This window comes from Ambystoma mexicanum, chromosome 14 (genome assembly GCF_040938575.1).
Source record: "Ambystoma mexicanum isolate Mex_15411 chromosome 14, UKY_AmexF1_1, whole genome shotgun sequence".
Taxonomy (NCBI): domain Eukaryota; kingdom Metazoa; phylum Chordata; class Amphibia; order Caudata; family Ambystomatidae; genus Ambystoma; species Ambystoma mexicanum.
In genome coordinates this window covers 91,847,366-91,865,759 of record NC_090940.1, presented here as the reverse complement: position 1 = coordinate 91,865,759, position 18,394 = coordinate 91,847,366, and the positions used below count along the sequence as shown (strand labels likewise).

The following is an 18,394-nucleotide window of genomic DNA, read 5'->3' as shown; positions in this document are numbered from 1 at the left end:
AGTATCACAAGGGTTAATGGACAGGCTCTAAGCATGTGGCCCAGAGGACAGGGCCTGTTCTTCCGAGGAGAAAGTGGACAGCTAGAGGTAATAGAAAGGCTCATGCTCTCAGTAGAAGAGTGGCGGTGAAGACGCGCTCCTCGGTGTAGTAGTGGCTGAGGAGGACTTGCTCTCAGCCTCAGGGGGGCAATGGAGGAGCTGTCCTCGCTTTACCAGCGAGGCGTATTATTAGCTCAGCAGTGTAGGTATTGATTGATAACATAACCCGATTCTCTCTCCCCCACAGTGAGCACGCAGCCCCTCCACACGCACACAGCCGCTTCGCGGCAGGGCTGGCCCCGTTATTCCGCTTCACTGGAGCCCCCTCTCACTCGCAGCTGAACCGGGAGGGGTCGGGCAGACGGAGCGATGTTCTCATCCAAGTCGGTCTCCCCGTCGCCGTCCATGGATCAGACGGACTCGGACGCACTGGACATCCGAACCAAAGTGCAGCTCTACGGCGTGCTCTGGAAGAAGCCCTTCGGGCGGCAGACGGGCAAATGGTCCCGGAGGTGAGGGGCGAAGGGACGGGAGCAGGGCTTGCAGCGGTGGGGGGAGGGGGGGGGGGGGCAATAGTCCAGGGGTGAGGGGTGGAGGGGTGGGAGCTGGGAGCCAGGGGTGCAGGAGGTGAGGGGTGAAGGGAAGGGAGCAGGGTTCCAGGGGTGGGGAGGGGAAAGTAGTCCAGCCGTGACAGGTGAAGGGACGGGAGCTGGGATTCAGGGGTGGGGAGGGGAAAGTGGTCTGGCGGTGACAGGTGAAGGGACGGGAGCTGGGATCCAGGGGTGGGGAGGGGAAAGTGGTCAGTGAGGGGTGAAGGGACGGCAGCAGGGTTACAGGGGTGGGGAGTGGAAAGTGGTCTGGCGGTGACAGGCGAAGGGACGGGAGCTGGGATCCAGGGGTGGGGAGGGGAAAGTGGTCAGTGAGGTGAGGAGTGAAGGGACGGGAGCAGGGTTCCAGGAGTGGGGAGGGGAAAGTGGTGCAGGTGGTGAGGGGTGAAGGGGGGATGGGTGCAAGGTCCGAGGGGATGGAGGGGAACGTGGCTCAGCTGGTGGGGAGTGAAGGGATTGAGGGCAAGGACTGAGAGATGGGAAAGTGGTCAAGGAGGTAAATGGGGAAGGGCGAGGCCCAGGGTCCCCCGGGAAAGTGGAGAATGTTACCCGGGGTAGCGGTTGAGAGCAGGGTCTTGGGTGGGGGGAGACGTCCAGGAGAGATGGGACGAGCGGAGTGCGCGAGTGGAGGGACGAGTCTTTCAAGGGGTAGGAGTGGGCCTTGGGTCCTAGAGGAGGGATGTAGGGGCCAGGAGAGTTCGCGATTCAGGGGTGCGGGTTGGATCCGAGGCAGGGCGGAGGGCAGAGGTCCTCCAGGGTACAGGTGGTGAGACATTGTGCAGGGGGAGCGTCCGATGGATGCGGCAGCGTTACACTGGCGGCACCAGGTCATGTCCCCAGTGGCCCCTGGCGTAAGGGAAGGGCTTCGGGGGCACAGATCCACGTAGGAAGTGGTCGGGGTCGTAGGTAGTGGCTCGGTCCGGCCAGTGGCCCATGTGGTAAGGGTAAGGGATTATTATCCGAGTCTGTGGCGCAGCAGTTTCTCCTGGAGCTCTGTGTTATGCCAGGCAGTGGGCGGCCGGATTACCTGCTGCCGCGAAATCTGGGAACGTGTGGCTCGGCGCGGCCACTAGATGGCGCCTCTCTAAGCACCAGCGATATGCTCTGCTTCATGCAATGCAGGGACTCTGTTAATGGTAAAAACACCGACTACCTGGCAATAACACCGATCCTCTATAGACTGAAGAGGGGGTGGGAGTAAGGGCGTAGGGCTGTTGGGGTGGGGTCTTCTCCCCCTGTAAAGGGTGAGGAAGAGAGTGCAAATGACAGACCACCTGGAGTTAATGTTAAAGGACATTTGTACCGCGCACTATCACCACCGAAGTGGTCCCCTGGCGCTCTGAAAAAGGGGATGGAGTTAGTGGGAATAAGCTGGAAAAGTGCAAGAGAGCAGTGATGTGCTGTTGGCAGCCTCAGCCCGGTGGGTCCGTTGGCTGGGCTTGGGGTGTTAGGCTGAGTAGTGTGGGTTCACTTTGCTTCTCTTACCAGATCCCTCTTACCAGACCCCTACCTAAGAAATACATCACAGACAACTTATGTGTATGGAAAAGTTGTAGGCCGTAGGCATTTTATTTTCTTACAGAAAATACAACACAACAAAAATAATTACACAGCCATATGCTTTTGGGCACATTGTGTCCAGTTCCGAAGCTGCCCAAGGCTCCTCCTGAGTCCTTGTTATCCCTGAGCCTTCGTTCCTGGGCACATGCCGCCTACGACGTGTCTTGGACCGTGTACCGAAAGAGTACTCAGCGTTCTTACTTCTGCCCGCTCCTTCTTTTTTGCACCGTGTACCGAGAGAGTACTCGACGTACTGGCTCCTGCCTGCACCCCCTCTTCTTCCGTTTTTCTTGTAGGGTGGGTTGGGTGGCAAAACGTTTTTCCTTCCCCTTCTCCAGGTACCAAGAGCCTACCCGAGAGAGGTGAGCTCTTACCTGGTTTGTGCCGCCTCTCCTTTTCCAGGCTTACTTATACCCCCCCGGCCTTTTGTTCCTTCCTGTGGGCGGCCGGGTTACCCCCCTGACCCCTTGCTGTTACAATTCGCACCTTCCCAGGTGCTGTTTCCTGCCCTTCCTGGACTTTTGTTTCTTGTGGCGCCATTCGGGCGCCCCTCCTTACGCTTTCACGCCGTTTTCCCCCACCCCGCGCCTAAACTCCCAGACCCTCTAACGTCCCGCATTTCATGCGGCCCGGGGCCTGGGTCATAGGCTGAGTAGTGTGGGTTCACTTTGCTTCTCTTACCAGATCCCTACCTAAGTAATACATCACAGACAACTTATGTGTATGGAAAAGTTGTAGGCCGTAGGCATTTTATTTTCTTACAGAAAATACAACACAACAAAAATAATTACACAGCCATATGCTTTTGGGCACATTGTGTCCAGTTCCGAAGCTGCCCAAGGCTCCTTCTGAGTCCTTGTTATCCCTGAGCCTTCGTTCCTGGGCACATGCCGCCACACCTGAGTGGGTGTTCCTTACGCCCGCACAGGTCCCCCCCCAAAAGCACCCTACCTACAACCCCGTTCCTGGAGTGCCCTAAAAATGTTGTCGGAAAAAACCCCCATCCCTTCCTTTGATAGGTGCACCCCATCCTGGTGAAACATGTCCGGATTGTTCCGGTGTAAGCCATGTCTTATGAAATGCAGCCCTGTGCTCTTGCAGTACTTTTCTACTGATTTATTTAGTTTCTTTCTGGCTATTTCGATTGCGTGCCTCTTCTGGGCCCCATGCCAGACCCTCCTTGGTATTATCTCTGACATAAAAATCTCGGTTTTCCACCAGCTGCGGGCTATGCTATGCAGTGACTCGCAGATGTTCCTTTGTAATTTACCCCTGTTTGTGCTCACCAGGTCGTTCCCCCCTAGATGTATAACCAGGTACTCGGGGGGGTTCCCTGAAACCTATCAGGTCCGATAGCCTGTCGTGGATGTCCTCCCAGTGCATCCCCGGGAGGCCCCACCATGACACAATTGTGTTCCTGAAATGTAGTCCTTGCTTCACCTCTTCCAGCCACCTGCCTGCCCGGGTCACGAAAGAGTGCCCCACTATCCATGCCGATTTGTATGGTCCGGCCTCTGTAGAAACGGGGGAGATAAGTGTCATATCAGTTCCTCCCTTATGTATTTCTTAAAACATTGTGACTTCCATCCCCCAATTCGTCTCACCCCCTTTGCTCCCAGGCCCCCCGCCCACGCAGAGGTTGCTGCCCCTATCCTAAAAGAGTGTGTCCCAAATTCGGCTGGATCCCATCCTGCTTTCGCCACCGCCTGTTTTAATACTGCCTGAAACCGGTACCTGCTGACCCTATGGATCAATAACTGTCCGTCGACCTCTGGTCGCAGCGCCTGGAATTCTTGGGTGATGCATCTGGGACAGTGGTCCTTTTCTCTGATGCAATTGAGATTTATTGCTCTCCCCTTCCCCATTTGGTCTGTCTTAGATTTCCTTAGCATTATCGACATCCCCTTGATACCCATACTAACGTCTTTTCGTGCCAGGCCGTCTCCCGCCACCGTATTCCTGGCCACCAGTTCCCCTATTCTGAATGCTCCATAGTATGCTAGCGCAAATGCTGCCCTGAACAGCGTGGTTTCGTACGTGCTGTTGCACGTGTCTTGTACCACTTTTAGCAGAATTATCAATTTCCGAAAATTTACCGGCCTTCTGCTATCTGGTTTTTTCCCCTCTAATTTTGCCCATCCCCTCATAGCGTATTTTATCTTAGCGCTGTCAGTCGGGTCCGGTATGCCCGCCACTTTTGTGGTATATGCCACCGCCGCCAGGTGCGCTGCTGCCCAGCTTTTCTTTTTCCCTTTGGCAAATGCCCCTTCCAGAAATTCACAAATGTTTTCCGTAGAAATTTTTTCCACCTCTTTTACACCTGTTTCCATCAACACATCTTTTACATGCTTTTCGTACTGCCTACCCGTTTTGTATGTCAGGGCATTTCTGGTCAGCTTGTCGATGACCCTTTCTTTTCTCCGTTCTTCTCCCACTTCTTTTGAGTCGACCTTGAGGCCAACCGTGCTTTCCTTTCTATTGCCTACAACGGGACCCATGCCTTCCGTGGCGTGGGCATTCTTTCCTTGTCGGCGTCCGGTCTCAGCGCCCTTAATTTCTCCCACTAAAAGCAAGAGATTGCATCAGCCACCACATTTTCTTCCCCAGCGATATGCATCGCCTTTATGCATGTATTCATTTTTAGGCTTTCCAGTGTGATTGCCCTCATCAATTCTAATACTATTATGCATGACGCACTTCCTTTGTTTAACACGTGCACCACCGCCATGTTATCTGACCATACTGCCAACTCCTTGTTCCCTAGCTCTTCCCTCCATGCGCATAACGCGACCCATATTGGGAAGAGCTCCAGCACGTTATGTTCTTTGTCCATTCTGCCACTTGCCATGATTTTGGCCACTTGCCTGCACACCATTTCTTTCCCAGTATAGCGCCAAAACCAAAGCCACCGGCTGCATCAGTGAACAGCACCCTTTTACCTTCATCGTTCACCGGTGAGCGCCATATTACCGCTCCCTTGAAGTTTTTCAGAAATTCTGCCCATACTTCCAGATCTCTCTTGATTCCTCCCCCTAGCCTGACCCTGTGGTGCCCTTTGGTAACACCTCTCGTTTTCAGCTCGATACGTCTCTGGAAGACCTTCCCCTGCGAAGATAAAGAAGATGACTCTTCCTGCGAAGTTCAGTTTACCCGCCAGTGCTTGCAATTCTCTCACCGTTGCTTTGTTTCTTCCTTGTAGTTCCTTTATTGTCTTCAGCAGCTCCGTCACCTTGTCCTCCGGGATCCGACACCTCCCCTTGTTTGAGTCAATTTCTATACCTAGGAATTGGATAACCTGCGTTGGCCCCATCGTTTTCTCCTCCGCCAGAGGAAAACCCCACTCGCTCGTTATTTCTACGAATTTGACCAGGGTTGCCCTGCATATATCCGCACCTTTGGGGCCGACAAATAAGAAATCGTCCAGGTAATGCACCATCATGGATTCCCTCATCTCCTGTGTTACTGCCCATTGTAAGAATGAACTCACCCTCTCGAAATATGCACATGAGATGGTGCACCCCATCGGAAGGCATTTGTCGATGAAGTATTCCCCCTCCCAATGCATGCATAACCATCTTTGTGATCTGCTGTTGACTGGCAACAGCCGGAATGCCGATTTAATGTCTGCTTTCGCCATCCATGCCCCTTCCCCCGCTTACCTGACCAGTTCCACCGCCTCCTCGAAGTCTGAATATGATACTGTCGCCTCGCTCTGAGCGATGCCGTCGTTCACCGAGGCACCCGGTGGGTAAGACAGGTGGTGTATACAACCTGTATTCCCCTTCTTCTTTTTTTGGCACCAGTCCTAGTGGTGAACATAAAAATTCTTCGAATGGTAGGGCCGTGAAGGGGCCCTCCATCCTCCCCAGTTCTACTTCCTTCCTGATCTTACTGGTCACTATCTCCCTGTTTTCGCTTGCTGATTTTAGATTCCTAGGAATGTCATGTGCTCCCAGCCCGGTAAACGGGATGTTGAAACCCTCTCTAAAGCCTTGCCTGATCTTTCCTGCCGCTTCTTGGTCGGGGTATTTCCGGAGCCACCTTTCCATCCTCTCGATTTTTACCGGCGTGGCCCCCTTCCTGTCCCAGTTTTTATTTTCGCGTCTCATCTCTTCTGCCGCTTGGCGCCGCGGCCCTTGTGCACTTGGAGCTGCTGTGGTCACCCTTGCATCTCTCGCACTTGTGGCTGAATTTGCACTCCCATCCCCAGCTACATGGTACCCCCTTGTCAAAGCTCCTGCATTGACCTGGTTCCGCTCGTGCCGTCCCCGTGCTCCCACTGCCCCCACCCTGTGTTGTCGGGGGCAGGCTGCTCTGCCATCCTCTCTGAGACCCGTAATTTCTGCTCCGAAAACTCTGGTCTCTATTCCTGTCATAGCTGGATTCATACCTTCTGCCACTCGATCTATAATCCGTTTTGTAATCATTCTGCCAGTACTGCCTTCTCTGCTGTCCCCCTGTGCTCCGCTCCTTGGAATCCCATTCCTCTTTTAGCACGTTAAAAATGTAGAGGTTAAAGTTTTCTTCGTCCCAGCCCATATCCGGAAAGCAGTCCATCTCCTTTCTGAACTCATGGTCATACTCCAGCCATGCATCCCCTCCAAATGCTGCGTGGACTTTCAGCACCCTCTGTTGATATGCTACTAATGCTACCCCGTCTTCCGGGAATTTTTGTAATATGATTGTAGATATTATGGTGAAGGCCGACATCCAATTGTCAAAGTTCCTTACTACTGGCCCCTATTTTAGTAAGCTTTTTTCATCCTCTTTCATGTCTTCCAGGGCCACATTCATCCCCCTCTTTTGACAATCTAACAATGTAAATATATCAATCAATTCCTTCCTCCAGATTTTTTCCTTTACTTTGTCATTTATGTACCAAGCCATCGCTTTCATTGACCTGCCCTGTGCATCTTTACCCATGGTTGGCCTGCCATATTTCGTCATGAGTGGCCCCTCATTTTCCGCCGCTGCCACCGGTGGTGCTGCCCCCGGTGGTGTGGCCCCTGCCCCTATGTTTGGCCCTACCGGTACACCTTGTGGTGTCGGTAAAATTGGTGCTCCTTGCGGCACCGGGACTACTGGTGCCCCTTGTGGTGCCGGGACCGGGGCTTCCCTGGGCTCAGCTGGTGCCCCGTGGCGCTGGGACCGGGGCCTCTCTGGGTTCTGCCCTTGCCCCCCCCTACCCCACTCTGCCTTTCTTTGCTCACCACTCCTCTCCATTTAACCCAAGCCTTTAGGTGATCCCTTTCTTCATCATCAGTGCTTGATTCGTCTGATGAACTCCCCTGCCACTCTTCCCTGCTTTCCTTCCTCCGTCTGCTCTTCTTGTCATTGGTTCATGGCGACTTTCCCGAAACCGTGACACAATTTTTTAACATTTTTACTATTTTATTCCCCACATTATTATTCTCAGTACCTTTCTTTTTATCTTTTTTCTTTCTCTTGGTCGGTGCCTCCGTCCGTTCCTCTGATCTCTTCGGCTCCGCTCTTCCCCTTTTCTGTCCTTGCGGCACCTCGTCTTCTTCGCTGCTGCTGTGCTCTATGAACAGCAGAGGTGATGTTGCCTTTGCTCTTTCCTCTTTCTGCATTACTTCTAGCACCCATTGTGCTCCATACTCCTTCTCCGCCTTTCTTGCCCATTCTGAAAATTCTCGGGCCCTCTTCGCTCTTCCTTCCGCCATCCTTCTCGTCTGAATTCTGCCGGTCGCGCTTCTGTTTGACCACTGCGAAAGTATCCTTTGTTTGTTCCGCTGATCTTTCTGGTTTGCTCCTGCTCTGGCACTGTTGTAACGATAGTATGGACTTCTAGAGAGGTAGAAAATGCGTGAGCCAGCAAGAGCAAACTTTTTTCCTTCCCCTTCTCCAGGTACCAAGAGCCTACCCGAGAGAGGTGAGCTCTTACCTGGTCTGTGCCGCCTCTCCTTTTCCAGGCTTACTTATACCCCCCCTGCCTTTTGTTCCTTCCTGGGGGCGGCTGGGTTACCCCCCTGACCCCTTGCTGTTACAATTCGCACCTTCCCAGGTGCTGTTTCCTGCCCTTCCTGGGCTTTTGTTTCTTGTGGCGCCATTCGGACGCCCCTCCCTACGCTTTTGCGCCATTTTCCCCCACCCCGGGCCTAAACTCCCAGACCCTCTGTCATCCCGCATTTCATGCGGCCCGGGGCCTGGGTCATTTATGGTCCGTAGTCGTCGTGTGCTGTTGTGCAAGTCTATGTGTGGTTTGTTTTGTTGTTGCATTGTTGTGAAGTTTGTGCGGATTGCTGCGTTTTAGGCTTGTGGATGTGTTTGTTTATAGTTTGAGAGGTGTAAGCAGAGGGATAGAATTGTTAGTTGGTTGCAGGGGAGTTGCTAGGTTTGGAAAAGACCCGGGGTTAAGCTGATGTTGGAACTGCTGGGACTGGGGGCTAGCTAGTCTTTTGGCTGTAGCTCCTGAGATTCTATCCGGGGCTACAACAAAAAGATCAGGGGCTATAGCCGCCTTAGCCCCCCCCTAGCAACGCCCCTGGTTGGTTGGTTAGTTGGCATTGCTGTCCTTGCAATTGTGGGATTCCATCTAGGTGTGGCACATGCCAACAGTCACACTTCTATCTAGATGCGACGCAAGCTAGGTTCAGAATTCTAGGTGTGGCGCATGCTAAGAATCACATATGCTAAAAATCACGTGAAATTCCATCTAGGTGCAGCATATGCTAACAATCACATTTCTGTCTAGATTTGACGCAGACTAAACTCGAGAATTCCATCTAAGTGTGGCATGAGTTTCCCCAGTAGAGGGGGTGGGAAGACTCCTTGTTGGCTGAAGGGGGGAGATGTACAGTAAGTGTGGGGACCAGTCTAGTGCAGGAAGGGGCAGATTCGTTTAATTGATACACGGGGGACGTGTTGGCTACGTTTTTTTTACACTTTAAAAGTGCATTCTATGCAGACATTACTTTTGAGGTCTACGTTCGTCTCTTAACACTTTTAAAATATGTCCAAGAGACATGGTCACGTGATACGTCATAATATAATCACCTGCTGCAGCGATTAATCTTGACTGCCCCCGGATGCAATCGAGCCAAAGTATGGAGGGTGGTGTGCATGCCCTGCCCAGTCCCCCCCCCCAGCCCTGATTCCGATACAGAACTCCCGCAGAGCAGCTTCTGCACTTTCTACAGAGAAATCCGAGCAGTCCGTGCGTTTCCCCTGGAAGAACACAGGGGGCTAGATATGACGCAGTTCTTTAAAACATATCTCGAAGTTTGCATCTTTGTTTGCACAAAAATGAGGGGCCCTCTGCTTAGGGTGACCAGATTTTAAAAACAAAAAACCGTGACGGCCAACAACATAAAAGAGGGACTACCCCATCGCAGCCCACAAATTACTGCTCCTCCTCCAACACGCCCCCACAACCACCACCCAACCAAAATTCCAGCACTTCTCCTTTCTATAACCTGTATATGATCTCATTTGTGCAGTTTTGTCTGTGAATCTTGTCATGTTAATTCAAATTGAGCGTTTGCTCTAATTAATATCACATGGCTTGCTGTACAATACTTTCCAAGCCAGTCTCTGTGTCACAGTCAGTAAGTGTTCTGACTTGTACCTGAGAAGTTGGGGGGGTTCCAGCCAAACCTCCGACTTCAAAATTCTGAAAGTGTTGTGAAAAATAATTATGGTTTTAATTACCGTAGCCCCCCAAACATGCAAACCCCGGACAGGGTTTCAAAAATGAAAAAACTCCCGGGACCTTGGGACGGAGGCGTCTGGTCACCCTACCTCTGCTGTAAATATCCAGCTTGCGTAGAGCTTCCCATGGCAAGTTTGTATCCTTCGAAATGCCCCCCTCTTGTGGCAGACAGGGGAACTGGGGCACTTTGCTCAGAATCACACGTTGTGGCCACGTGGTGAGAGCAGGGATCAGAGCTCAGGTCTTGTGGCGGCCAGAGAATCACCTTTAAGCTGAACTTTGCCTCTGGTCAACTCACTCATCATGAGGTATTCCTCCACCTGGCCACAGTCCAGGAGTTGGGACTGTTCCACTCCTTTCATGACTCTTGTTGCCCCTCCCTTTACTTGAGCCAATGAAGGGACACCCCTCACAGGCAGACTTCCTGCGGCATATAATAGACCCCCAGTTGCTCCAGTCCAGGGATGGGAGGGGGGCTGTGAGTAAAGGTGACGAGGGTGGAGTCTTACCAGCCGAGGTAACCATACGCGATCACACCATGACCCCTTCATCAGCTCTCCTCGTCACCATCCTCACGCACGAGGACGTTCCAAATACATACACAGTGACTGCTATCACCTCCTAAGGTTGATGCTCCCCTACGCAGCCTCTGCCTGAAATCCTGGGGTCACTTTTGACCCCTGTCTTTCTTTCTCTCTTCATATCTCCGCAACAGCTCGCTCGGCCCGCTATCATCTTTTTAAATCTCCATTGGGTCCATCCTTTTCTTTCTTTTTGGGGTGACTAAGCTTTTGGTATAGTCGTTGGTCTGTTCCCAACTCAACTCCTGTTGGGTTCTTTTTCTTGGCCTCCCCTTTTCTCACCTTGCTCCCTTGCGCTCTGTCTTTAACTCTGCTATTGGAGTACAGCTCTGCGCCCCCTCGTTATTTTATTTTATTAATTTTTTATTTTATTGTTTAAAGTGTGGACCTAGCTCGAGAGCAGCGGAGCGCTGTACAGAGTGTGGGGAGCTGGCATTTGGGCTGCCATCTTTTAACAATAGCGCAGTACTGTGAGGTCTGTGGGTCAGTATGTGCGTCCATTGGAATTAATCTTTGATCAGGTGCTGTTGAAAGAGACATGCTTTGAGAGGTTTGCGAAATTGGAGAAATATGGGGGAATACCGAGCCGTCACCAGGATCGAGTTCCAGAGGGTGGATGCATGACAAGAGAAGGATTGTTTGCGGGTCCTCTCTTTGCAGACGAGTTGTGATTGTAGCTGGTTGATCAATTTGTTGCGGGCGGAGCGAGTACTGCCAGATATGTGGAGCTTAGCCTCCAGGTACGCTGTTGTGCTACTTGTGACTGCTTTGTAGATGATAAATGCAGTTGGGAACAGTATCCTGGCTTGAAGTGGAAGCCAATGTAATTCACATAGAATGGGGTAATTCGGTCAAATTTCCGTGCTCCAGTAATAAGACATTACTCCTTCCCTCATCTCCACACACATTGTTCAGCAAAGAAACTTGGCAGAAACCATGGTCACAGTGCCAGGTCGTCTGGTAACAGCTTCAGATACAGTGGATGACAAGACAGCACCCCTAAAACACCCCAAAGCCCCCTACCTTCTAAAAGAAGACATGACCACAAAAGAAAATCCCACATGAAAGCCCGTTCACATCTACGTTCTCGAAAGGTTGGAAGGGGCTTAAGTACCAACAGAAGACCCATGCGGGACTAAATCACCTTTCTAAGAGGATTCAATGAAAAAATAAACCTTTTCAATAACTTTGGAACCTACTTGCCCAGGACCTCCAAACCAACCAATCGGCCCCATAAATCTAGACCCTCGATGTGGCCACGGCCAGACCCTTTCCAAATCCATAGAAACAGTGATCCTATAGATTAGGGGTATCACAAAGTATGGGAATGTGCCCCCCCCTCACCTGACACCATTGTTGGAATGACATCCAGTGTTAGAAATAATATCTAGCTGTTGACACCGTCCTAGATTTCCGCACTGCCTTAGCTGTGTCCACTACCAGCCCTCGCTGCTTTAACCCTTGGCTCTCAATAACCGAGGTGCTCGTTTGAGCTCCTCTAATTGCAAAGATGTCAGTACAGGAGACCTGACCGTGGACATAGACAACCTCAGGACCTGAGCTGGGGCCACTGCCTATTCCTGTAACACCAGGAACCATTTCACCCTGCGCCAAGAGGGGGCTAACAAAATCACCTTGTCCCCTTCCCTCTCCGTTTTTCCCAGAATCTTTGGTATCAATGAAAATGGAGGTAACGCTAACAACACGCTGTTTGGCCAGTCAAATGACAGAGCATCGACCCCAAACAAGTGCGAGCACCTGGATTCTTGGAAGAGAACATTGCCACCATTGCATTGCCCTGAGTTGCAAGCAAGTTCACTTGCAGACTTCCAAACTTTGATTGAAGGCCTTCTAAGATAGCCACAGATCCAAGGAGAAAGGAAATACCTGCTGAGCCCATCAACAATATAATTCATCTTCCCCTGAACATGGGTTGTGTACGGAGTGACCAGGTTCTCTTTTGTCAATAACAAAATCCACTCTTCTCCCTCCACCATGGACATTATACTTGTACTCCCTTCTCGATTCACATACACTTTCACCAGGAAGTTGTACGCTGCATCATGGGTATTCATTTTGTGGTCCTCTAGATGTTTACGACTACAAAACCTATGACCTGTCACAACTGATTACGTTGAATAGGGCTTGTAGGAGTTGGAGTCCGCAACATTTGGAGGGCCACATAATGACTACCCATGAGCTGGAGTAACCCTGAGTCTGATAGAATCAGCCGGAAAATTGCCCGCAATTTTCTCCGATTGGGAGGATTTTTTCTTGTATTCTGACCAGCGGCACGGAAACCTGTGGGTATTCCATGTTCCTCTTCGACCTATGAGACTGGCGTCAGTTGTCTCTAACTATGGACTACAGTGGTTTAAGTCAAATCCCTTGTCCAGGTTTGTTGGTCTGATCCACCACTGGAGCTGTTGCCTGATCAACAGACACCACATCCTAGGACCCCAGAATGAGCTTGGCCTAAGGGTTTCATGTGCCATTAAGTCCAAGGTAGCAAGAACACTGTGGCTTCCATATCTCCTTGTCCTCTGAGTCAATCCCTCATTGTTGATTGTTTGATTGTTTGATTTGCGATTCCGTAACCTACGTCTGATCTTTTGCAATCTTGCCTGTGGCACATATACTGGTTTGCAGATCCATGTTAATCTTTGTATAAATTCTAGCCTCTGTGTTCGGATGAGATGCGATTTCTTGACCATGATCAGAAACCTCATTTGATGCACTAACTTACTATGATCGTCGTCTATGCTTAACCTCTGGAATGCAGTAGGATACCCCAGTCACCCTGGTGTGTATGAATACACACTCCCCCTTCGTGCAGTAGTGCTAGCACAGGGCCATCACCTTTGTGAAAATACCCAGTGCCATCTTTACACCAAAAGGCAAGTCTATATATTAGAAAAGCCTCCGAAAATGCAGCAAACCGGAAATACATCTGGTGATGATGATGATAGATCCGCGCATGATAATAGATATTGTATAGATCCAATAATGTTATGAATAGCCCTGGCTATACCAACTGTATGACCTGCAGCATCTCCATTTTCAGATGGATTACTTGAATCCAATTATTCTATACTTATCGACCATCTCCCAAAGATTTGGATACGAGAAATACCAGAGCATAGAAGCCTCTCCCGTGGCGCAACCTGGACTGCGTTCTCCAGTATCAGAGTTGGGGGTCATCCTTATGAAATGCATCCCTTTCCTGCAGATTCTTTGAACCTTTCCGATTACTTCTCTTGATTATGGTGGCATAGCAGAGCATTCTATCAAGTACCTTACTCCAATAATCCTACATACCCAGGAATCTTCTATGATCAAGATCCACTAGCTCAGGAATTTAATCTGACGGAGAGTTCCCCAATGTCACTTCCCCTCCACGTAATCATAACTACAGCATCATATTCGTTGTCATTGTTCTAGATGTTGGCTGTGTTTTGGCGTGTCTGGCATGAGGCCTTAAATTAGTCTTTGGGGCTGGACCTTGTTATTGAAGGGCGGTATTTTAGGATCTGATCTCACCTTCTTTTGCACAATGGATGGTTTTCCTTGTAAAGGATATGAGGATATGAAAATCTTCATATGATTTATTTCATCATTTCCTCCAGACGAGAACCAAAAAAGCTGGCCAACCTAGAAGGCCAAATACAGGAGAGTGTAGAGAAGGAGCCAAGCACCCCCACCTCAATCGACCCGCCACTTTTGCCTGTATGCTGGAAACCAGAGTATGAGATGTTTACTGAACAGCTGAATCGACAAAGAGCAGAATATGGACTCAGTCCAGTACCAGTGAAAGAGCCAGTACCTCAGAGAATCTGGGAGCCAAGGTACCCATTGAGGGGACCATATCTACATACAAAGAAATATGATGGCTATCTGAACGAGATCCCTGAAGAAGCAGAACCAATAAACGGCAAGGATGAATGGTGGTGTTACTAGCCATTGCCAAATATATGTTATATGGAGCTGAAGATGAAATAAGATGCAGTGACCAGAGAATGCGGATATTCTATAAGGCAAGAAAAAAGTAATAAGGGTAAGTAACATCTTGGGCTCAGGGTGTAGGAACCTATGCCACAGAAACAGATGAAGATATTAAATCATTTTACATGTGTACAGATGCAGAAGAAACGCAAGCAGCAAAGTAATCATGAAGCTAGCTCTAAGCTGATAGTTAATAGATTGTGGCAAGCGCCAACATATACATACATAGGAATGAGAGATTTATGGATGTTTCCACTAAACGTATTAAAGCAGGTTGGACATTAACAAAAAGGACTCAGTTCAGTATGTCACAGTTTAAAAGCAGACATTGAATTACAGAAGCGAAGCTCAGAAAGGCAAGGTTGGACGAGTCCCAGTAAGCCAAGGTCTTATCCAACTGGAGTAAACTGACTTTGGATACAAAACGTGCGAAAGAACAAACCGCCTGTCCAGAACGAGTGAACATAACAAAGAAAACGTCAGAGGTCTATTGGAATAAAATATTAAATACACAAAAAGGCTTAATTTTGTGGTCTCTAGTCACATGGAAGGATGAAGTTGGATGAACAAGATGGTCGCACCTACGCATGGAGGCAGACTGTGCTGCTCACTCCCTAATTTTCTCAGAGCTAAGAACACTCTCAAGGACGACGTTCAAAGGCCTAATTGATAGTAGACCACTGAGGTGATGATGGATTGATATGCGCATTGGTGGGAAGCTAAAGTTAAGGCAACCTCACCAGCATCTGGATGGCCAGCCTGCAGGCTGCTAACGTAGGTGGAAAAACACTAACGATGGACAGAGTGCCAACCAATTGTAGAGGACCTGCGTATTCACGGGTCCTATAGTGTGTAAACCAATGGGACGTTGTGTATTTAGTGACGTTCATAGTGGTAATTTTTAGACAAGGGCTTAGTTGCCCACCTGATGTTAAGTAACCAATCACATAGTTACACATTTTTAGACCAGTATGGATTATATACTTACATGTTCACTCAGAACCAATCATTCCCTCCGTTAGGTTTTTGTAGTTTGCCACGTAGATTGACATTGGTAACACATAGGTTAGACGTCAGTAATGACACACTTGGCTTATAAGAATACCGTTTATTCTTAAATGTGTTGAGAGTTTGAAGATCGAGCATTCGCTTTGATGTTCGTTATGCTCCCTGTTTTAGATATTTGATATTAAAACAGTCTTACCTTTGTCAACTTCCAGAGTCGGCTCTATTATTTGGTGTATGAGTAAGATCTGCACCCCCATCCATCTCAAAGGTAATTGCTGCTCATCAAAGGGGCTGGGAATATCCAGTTCAAGAGTATTTGTCTGACTCAAATGGCCTTCCAGTCGCAAATGTATATCTTCAGTTGCTGCCATAGCTACACCTGTCAGTGCTGCCGGCATACATGGACGCACAGCCTCATCGGACGATAACTGTGCTTGAAGTTCAACATGAAGCAACTCTTCTCCACAATCAACCTCTTCTTCGATCTTTACATACAATACAAATTCTGGCAAATATTTGAGAATTCAATGTGACAAATTTGCTTCATAGACTGCTGTTCGAAGTAATATTTGCACCGGCACATACTCTCCTTAGCAAAGCATCCACTGTTCTGTCCACATGATTCCTCTGGGACATTTTCTCAGCTTTCCTGGCCGGTTTGTCTAGGTAAATTAGGCAGCATGGCGTCCGCGTGTACTAAATGAGCCACCCTTGCCATCACGCCTTGCACTGGGCATCGCTTAAATAGATTGAGGTTGTATTATCTCCTCTGGATTGATGGACCAATATCCTATTCATTGTCCTGGGAAATTGAGATTCTTCCGGGTATGGACAAATCCCTCCAGCTCAAAATCCTTTGTTATGCATTTCCATTTAGGGTTGTGATCAGCAAATGCAGGCTCTTCTTCTTTATCAAACACTGCAGTTGCCATTACACTGCCAGGGCTGCCGCCATAGCTGTATCCCTCATCATCATCGCCAGCTCCGCTGCTGTTCTAGCGAAGCCAGGAGATATCGACTGTCTCCTTGTAGCTGCTCTCCTTGGCGATACACTAAGCTTAGATAGGCCATATCTGACAGACTCCCATCAGAGGAATGGCAGATCACCTTCTCCTATACCCATCCCCATTTCATATGTGAGATATAGAATGTCTCCTTATGGTTGCTTCCCTTGACGATTCCCTGGCCTTAGGGCGGCCATATCAGCCAGACTCCTGTCTACTGCAGTGGTATTGTTTGCCACATTCTCCTTTATTCATCCCCTTTTCCCTGCTTTTGATACAGAGTGTCCTCTTTTGTCTGCTCTCCTTGGCTATCCAGGAGACTTAAAGTGGCCATGTCTGGAAGACCCTGGTCTACAATGTTGGTATGGTCGGTTGCCTTCTCCTTAATAAACAATCCGATTTTGCCCTCTTGGGACTTCACTCCAATGTGAGCAGTTCTTCTTGGGTGCTGTTGACCTGGAGGAAGAGGATGCTTATCACGTCCCTGTATCACTGCCTCTGTAGACCTGCAGGGTGTTGTCTACCATCTCCAGAGAAGACCCCAAATCATTATTTAACATTTCCTTACATAAATCTGTATTTCCAAAAACATGGACTTCAATTCCCACAGTGCACATTGGAGATACCTGGAAAACCTGGGTAGCCAACTCCGGAAACTCTTTTGGAATCTGTGTTGCATGCACACTAGTTTCATTGTGACTGGAAGCACACAGACTCCTTTCAATGGACTGGAATATTCAAAATATTGCAGCAATTATTGTGCTTCTTTTCCAGTACAAAACTCCTGTTGTTTGTCAGCACTTTAGAGAAGGTAGACAATCTTTTACCCAACATTGTTCAGAGCAACGTTGCATTCCTGGTCTTAAAACCACAAGCTTCAATTCCCCTTCATATAAAACCAATTAGTCATATGGAACTGTTAAGAAAAAGCTCCTAAATACTGTTCATCAGTTAACATCAATGGACTACGATTCCCACAACCACTGAAGTACTGGAAAAAAGAAGACAATTGTAAGGAACTCATGGTGGCAACAGTAAAGACAGACACAAGTGATAACAGTTCAAGGATGTTTATTAAACTGTATAATGGGTGAGAAAAACACCTAACATAAACCTAAATCTAAGATGGAGCAAGCGTCAACCATCAAATGAAAATAAGGCAGTGCTAGTGTTGTCTTGTCAAAAAAAGGGCCTATACTAAGAAGCCTATTGCCAAACCTTACAACTAATACACAAAGGGTGTGGGATAGTTTTCAAGGAGAGAAAGAAGTGTTCTCAAATAATATGTCAGGATCAGTAGCGTGGGTCTCCCTTCCCCACGTTTTGAGCCGGAGTAAGGTGGGAGATTGGAGCAGAGCACAGTTCTCGAGCTTTCCCCAGCACGATACAACAGTTCCGGGTTCAACTTCCCAGAAGCCTTGAGGGCCAAGTCTCTTTTCTACAAAAGTCTCTTGCCTGTGAGGGTCAGAAAAGTAGCAAACAAACACAAAGTTCCTTTTCACATTTTCTTTGGGTGATGGATTCACCCCTGGGCCCTCCTCATCCGGGCACTGAGCCTTCACAAATCGTATTCCATAAATCAATAACAGTCCTTTTCTTAATGGACTTTGGGTGATGGCTACACTCCTGCATCTCCCTCGTTCGCGCTTGGATCCCTCTCGTCTGTTGGCCTCCCTCCACCGCGTTCACTATGGCTTTCAACAAATCTTCCTCCAAGTACCAGTACAAAGTGTTTTCAACAGTTCATTGTGAACCTCCTTTTCTCGGGTTCACTTGATCAGGGTGTTAGTGACATACCCCTCAGTCCCCCTCTTCCGGGCACAGACCCCTCTGAACTGGATGGACCCCAGCTGGCCCATGAGACTGGGGGTCTCCAAACAGCCCTTCGAGATGAGCAGCAGCACCTTCGAGATAGATGGG

At 49.1% G+C, this 18,394-nt stretch overlaps 1 protein-coding gene across 2 annotated transcripts in view; it reads left to right on the top strand.

Moving 5' to 3' along the window:
* Nucleotides 1-277: 277 nt before the first annotated feature.
* The window catches only part of PLEKHD1 (pleckstrin homology and coiled-coil domain containing D1), a 310,344-nt gene continuing 292,227 nt past the window's right edge, over nt 278-18,394 (top strand). Inside the window, exon 1 of one of the 2 annotated variants that reach the window (XM_069638581.1) lies at nt 278-551. In XM_069638581.1, coding sequence (XP_069494682.1) covers nt 409-551 — 143 coding nt within the window. In that variant the 5' untranslated portion in view covers nt 278-408. The remainder of the gene's footprint in view (nt 552-18,394) is intronic. The other variant, XM_069638582.1, reaches the window with a different exon arrangement.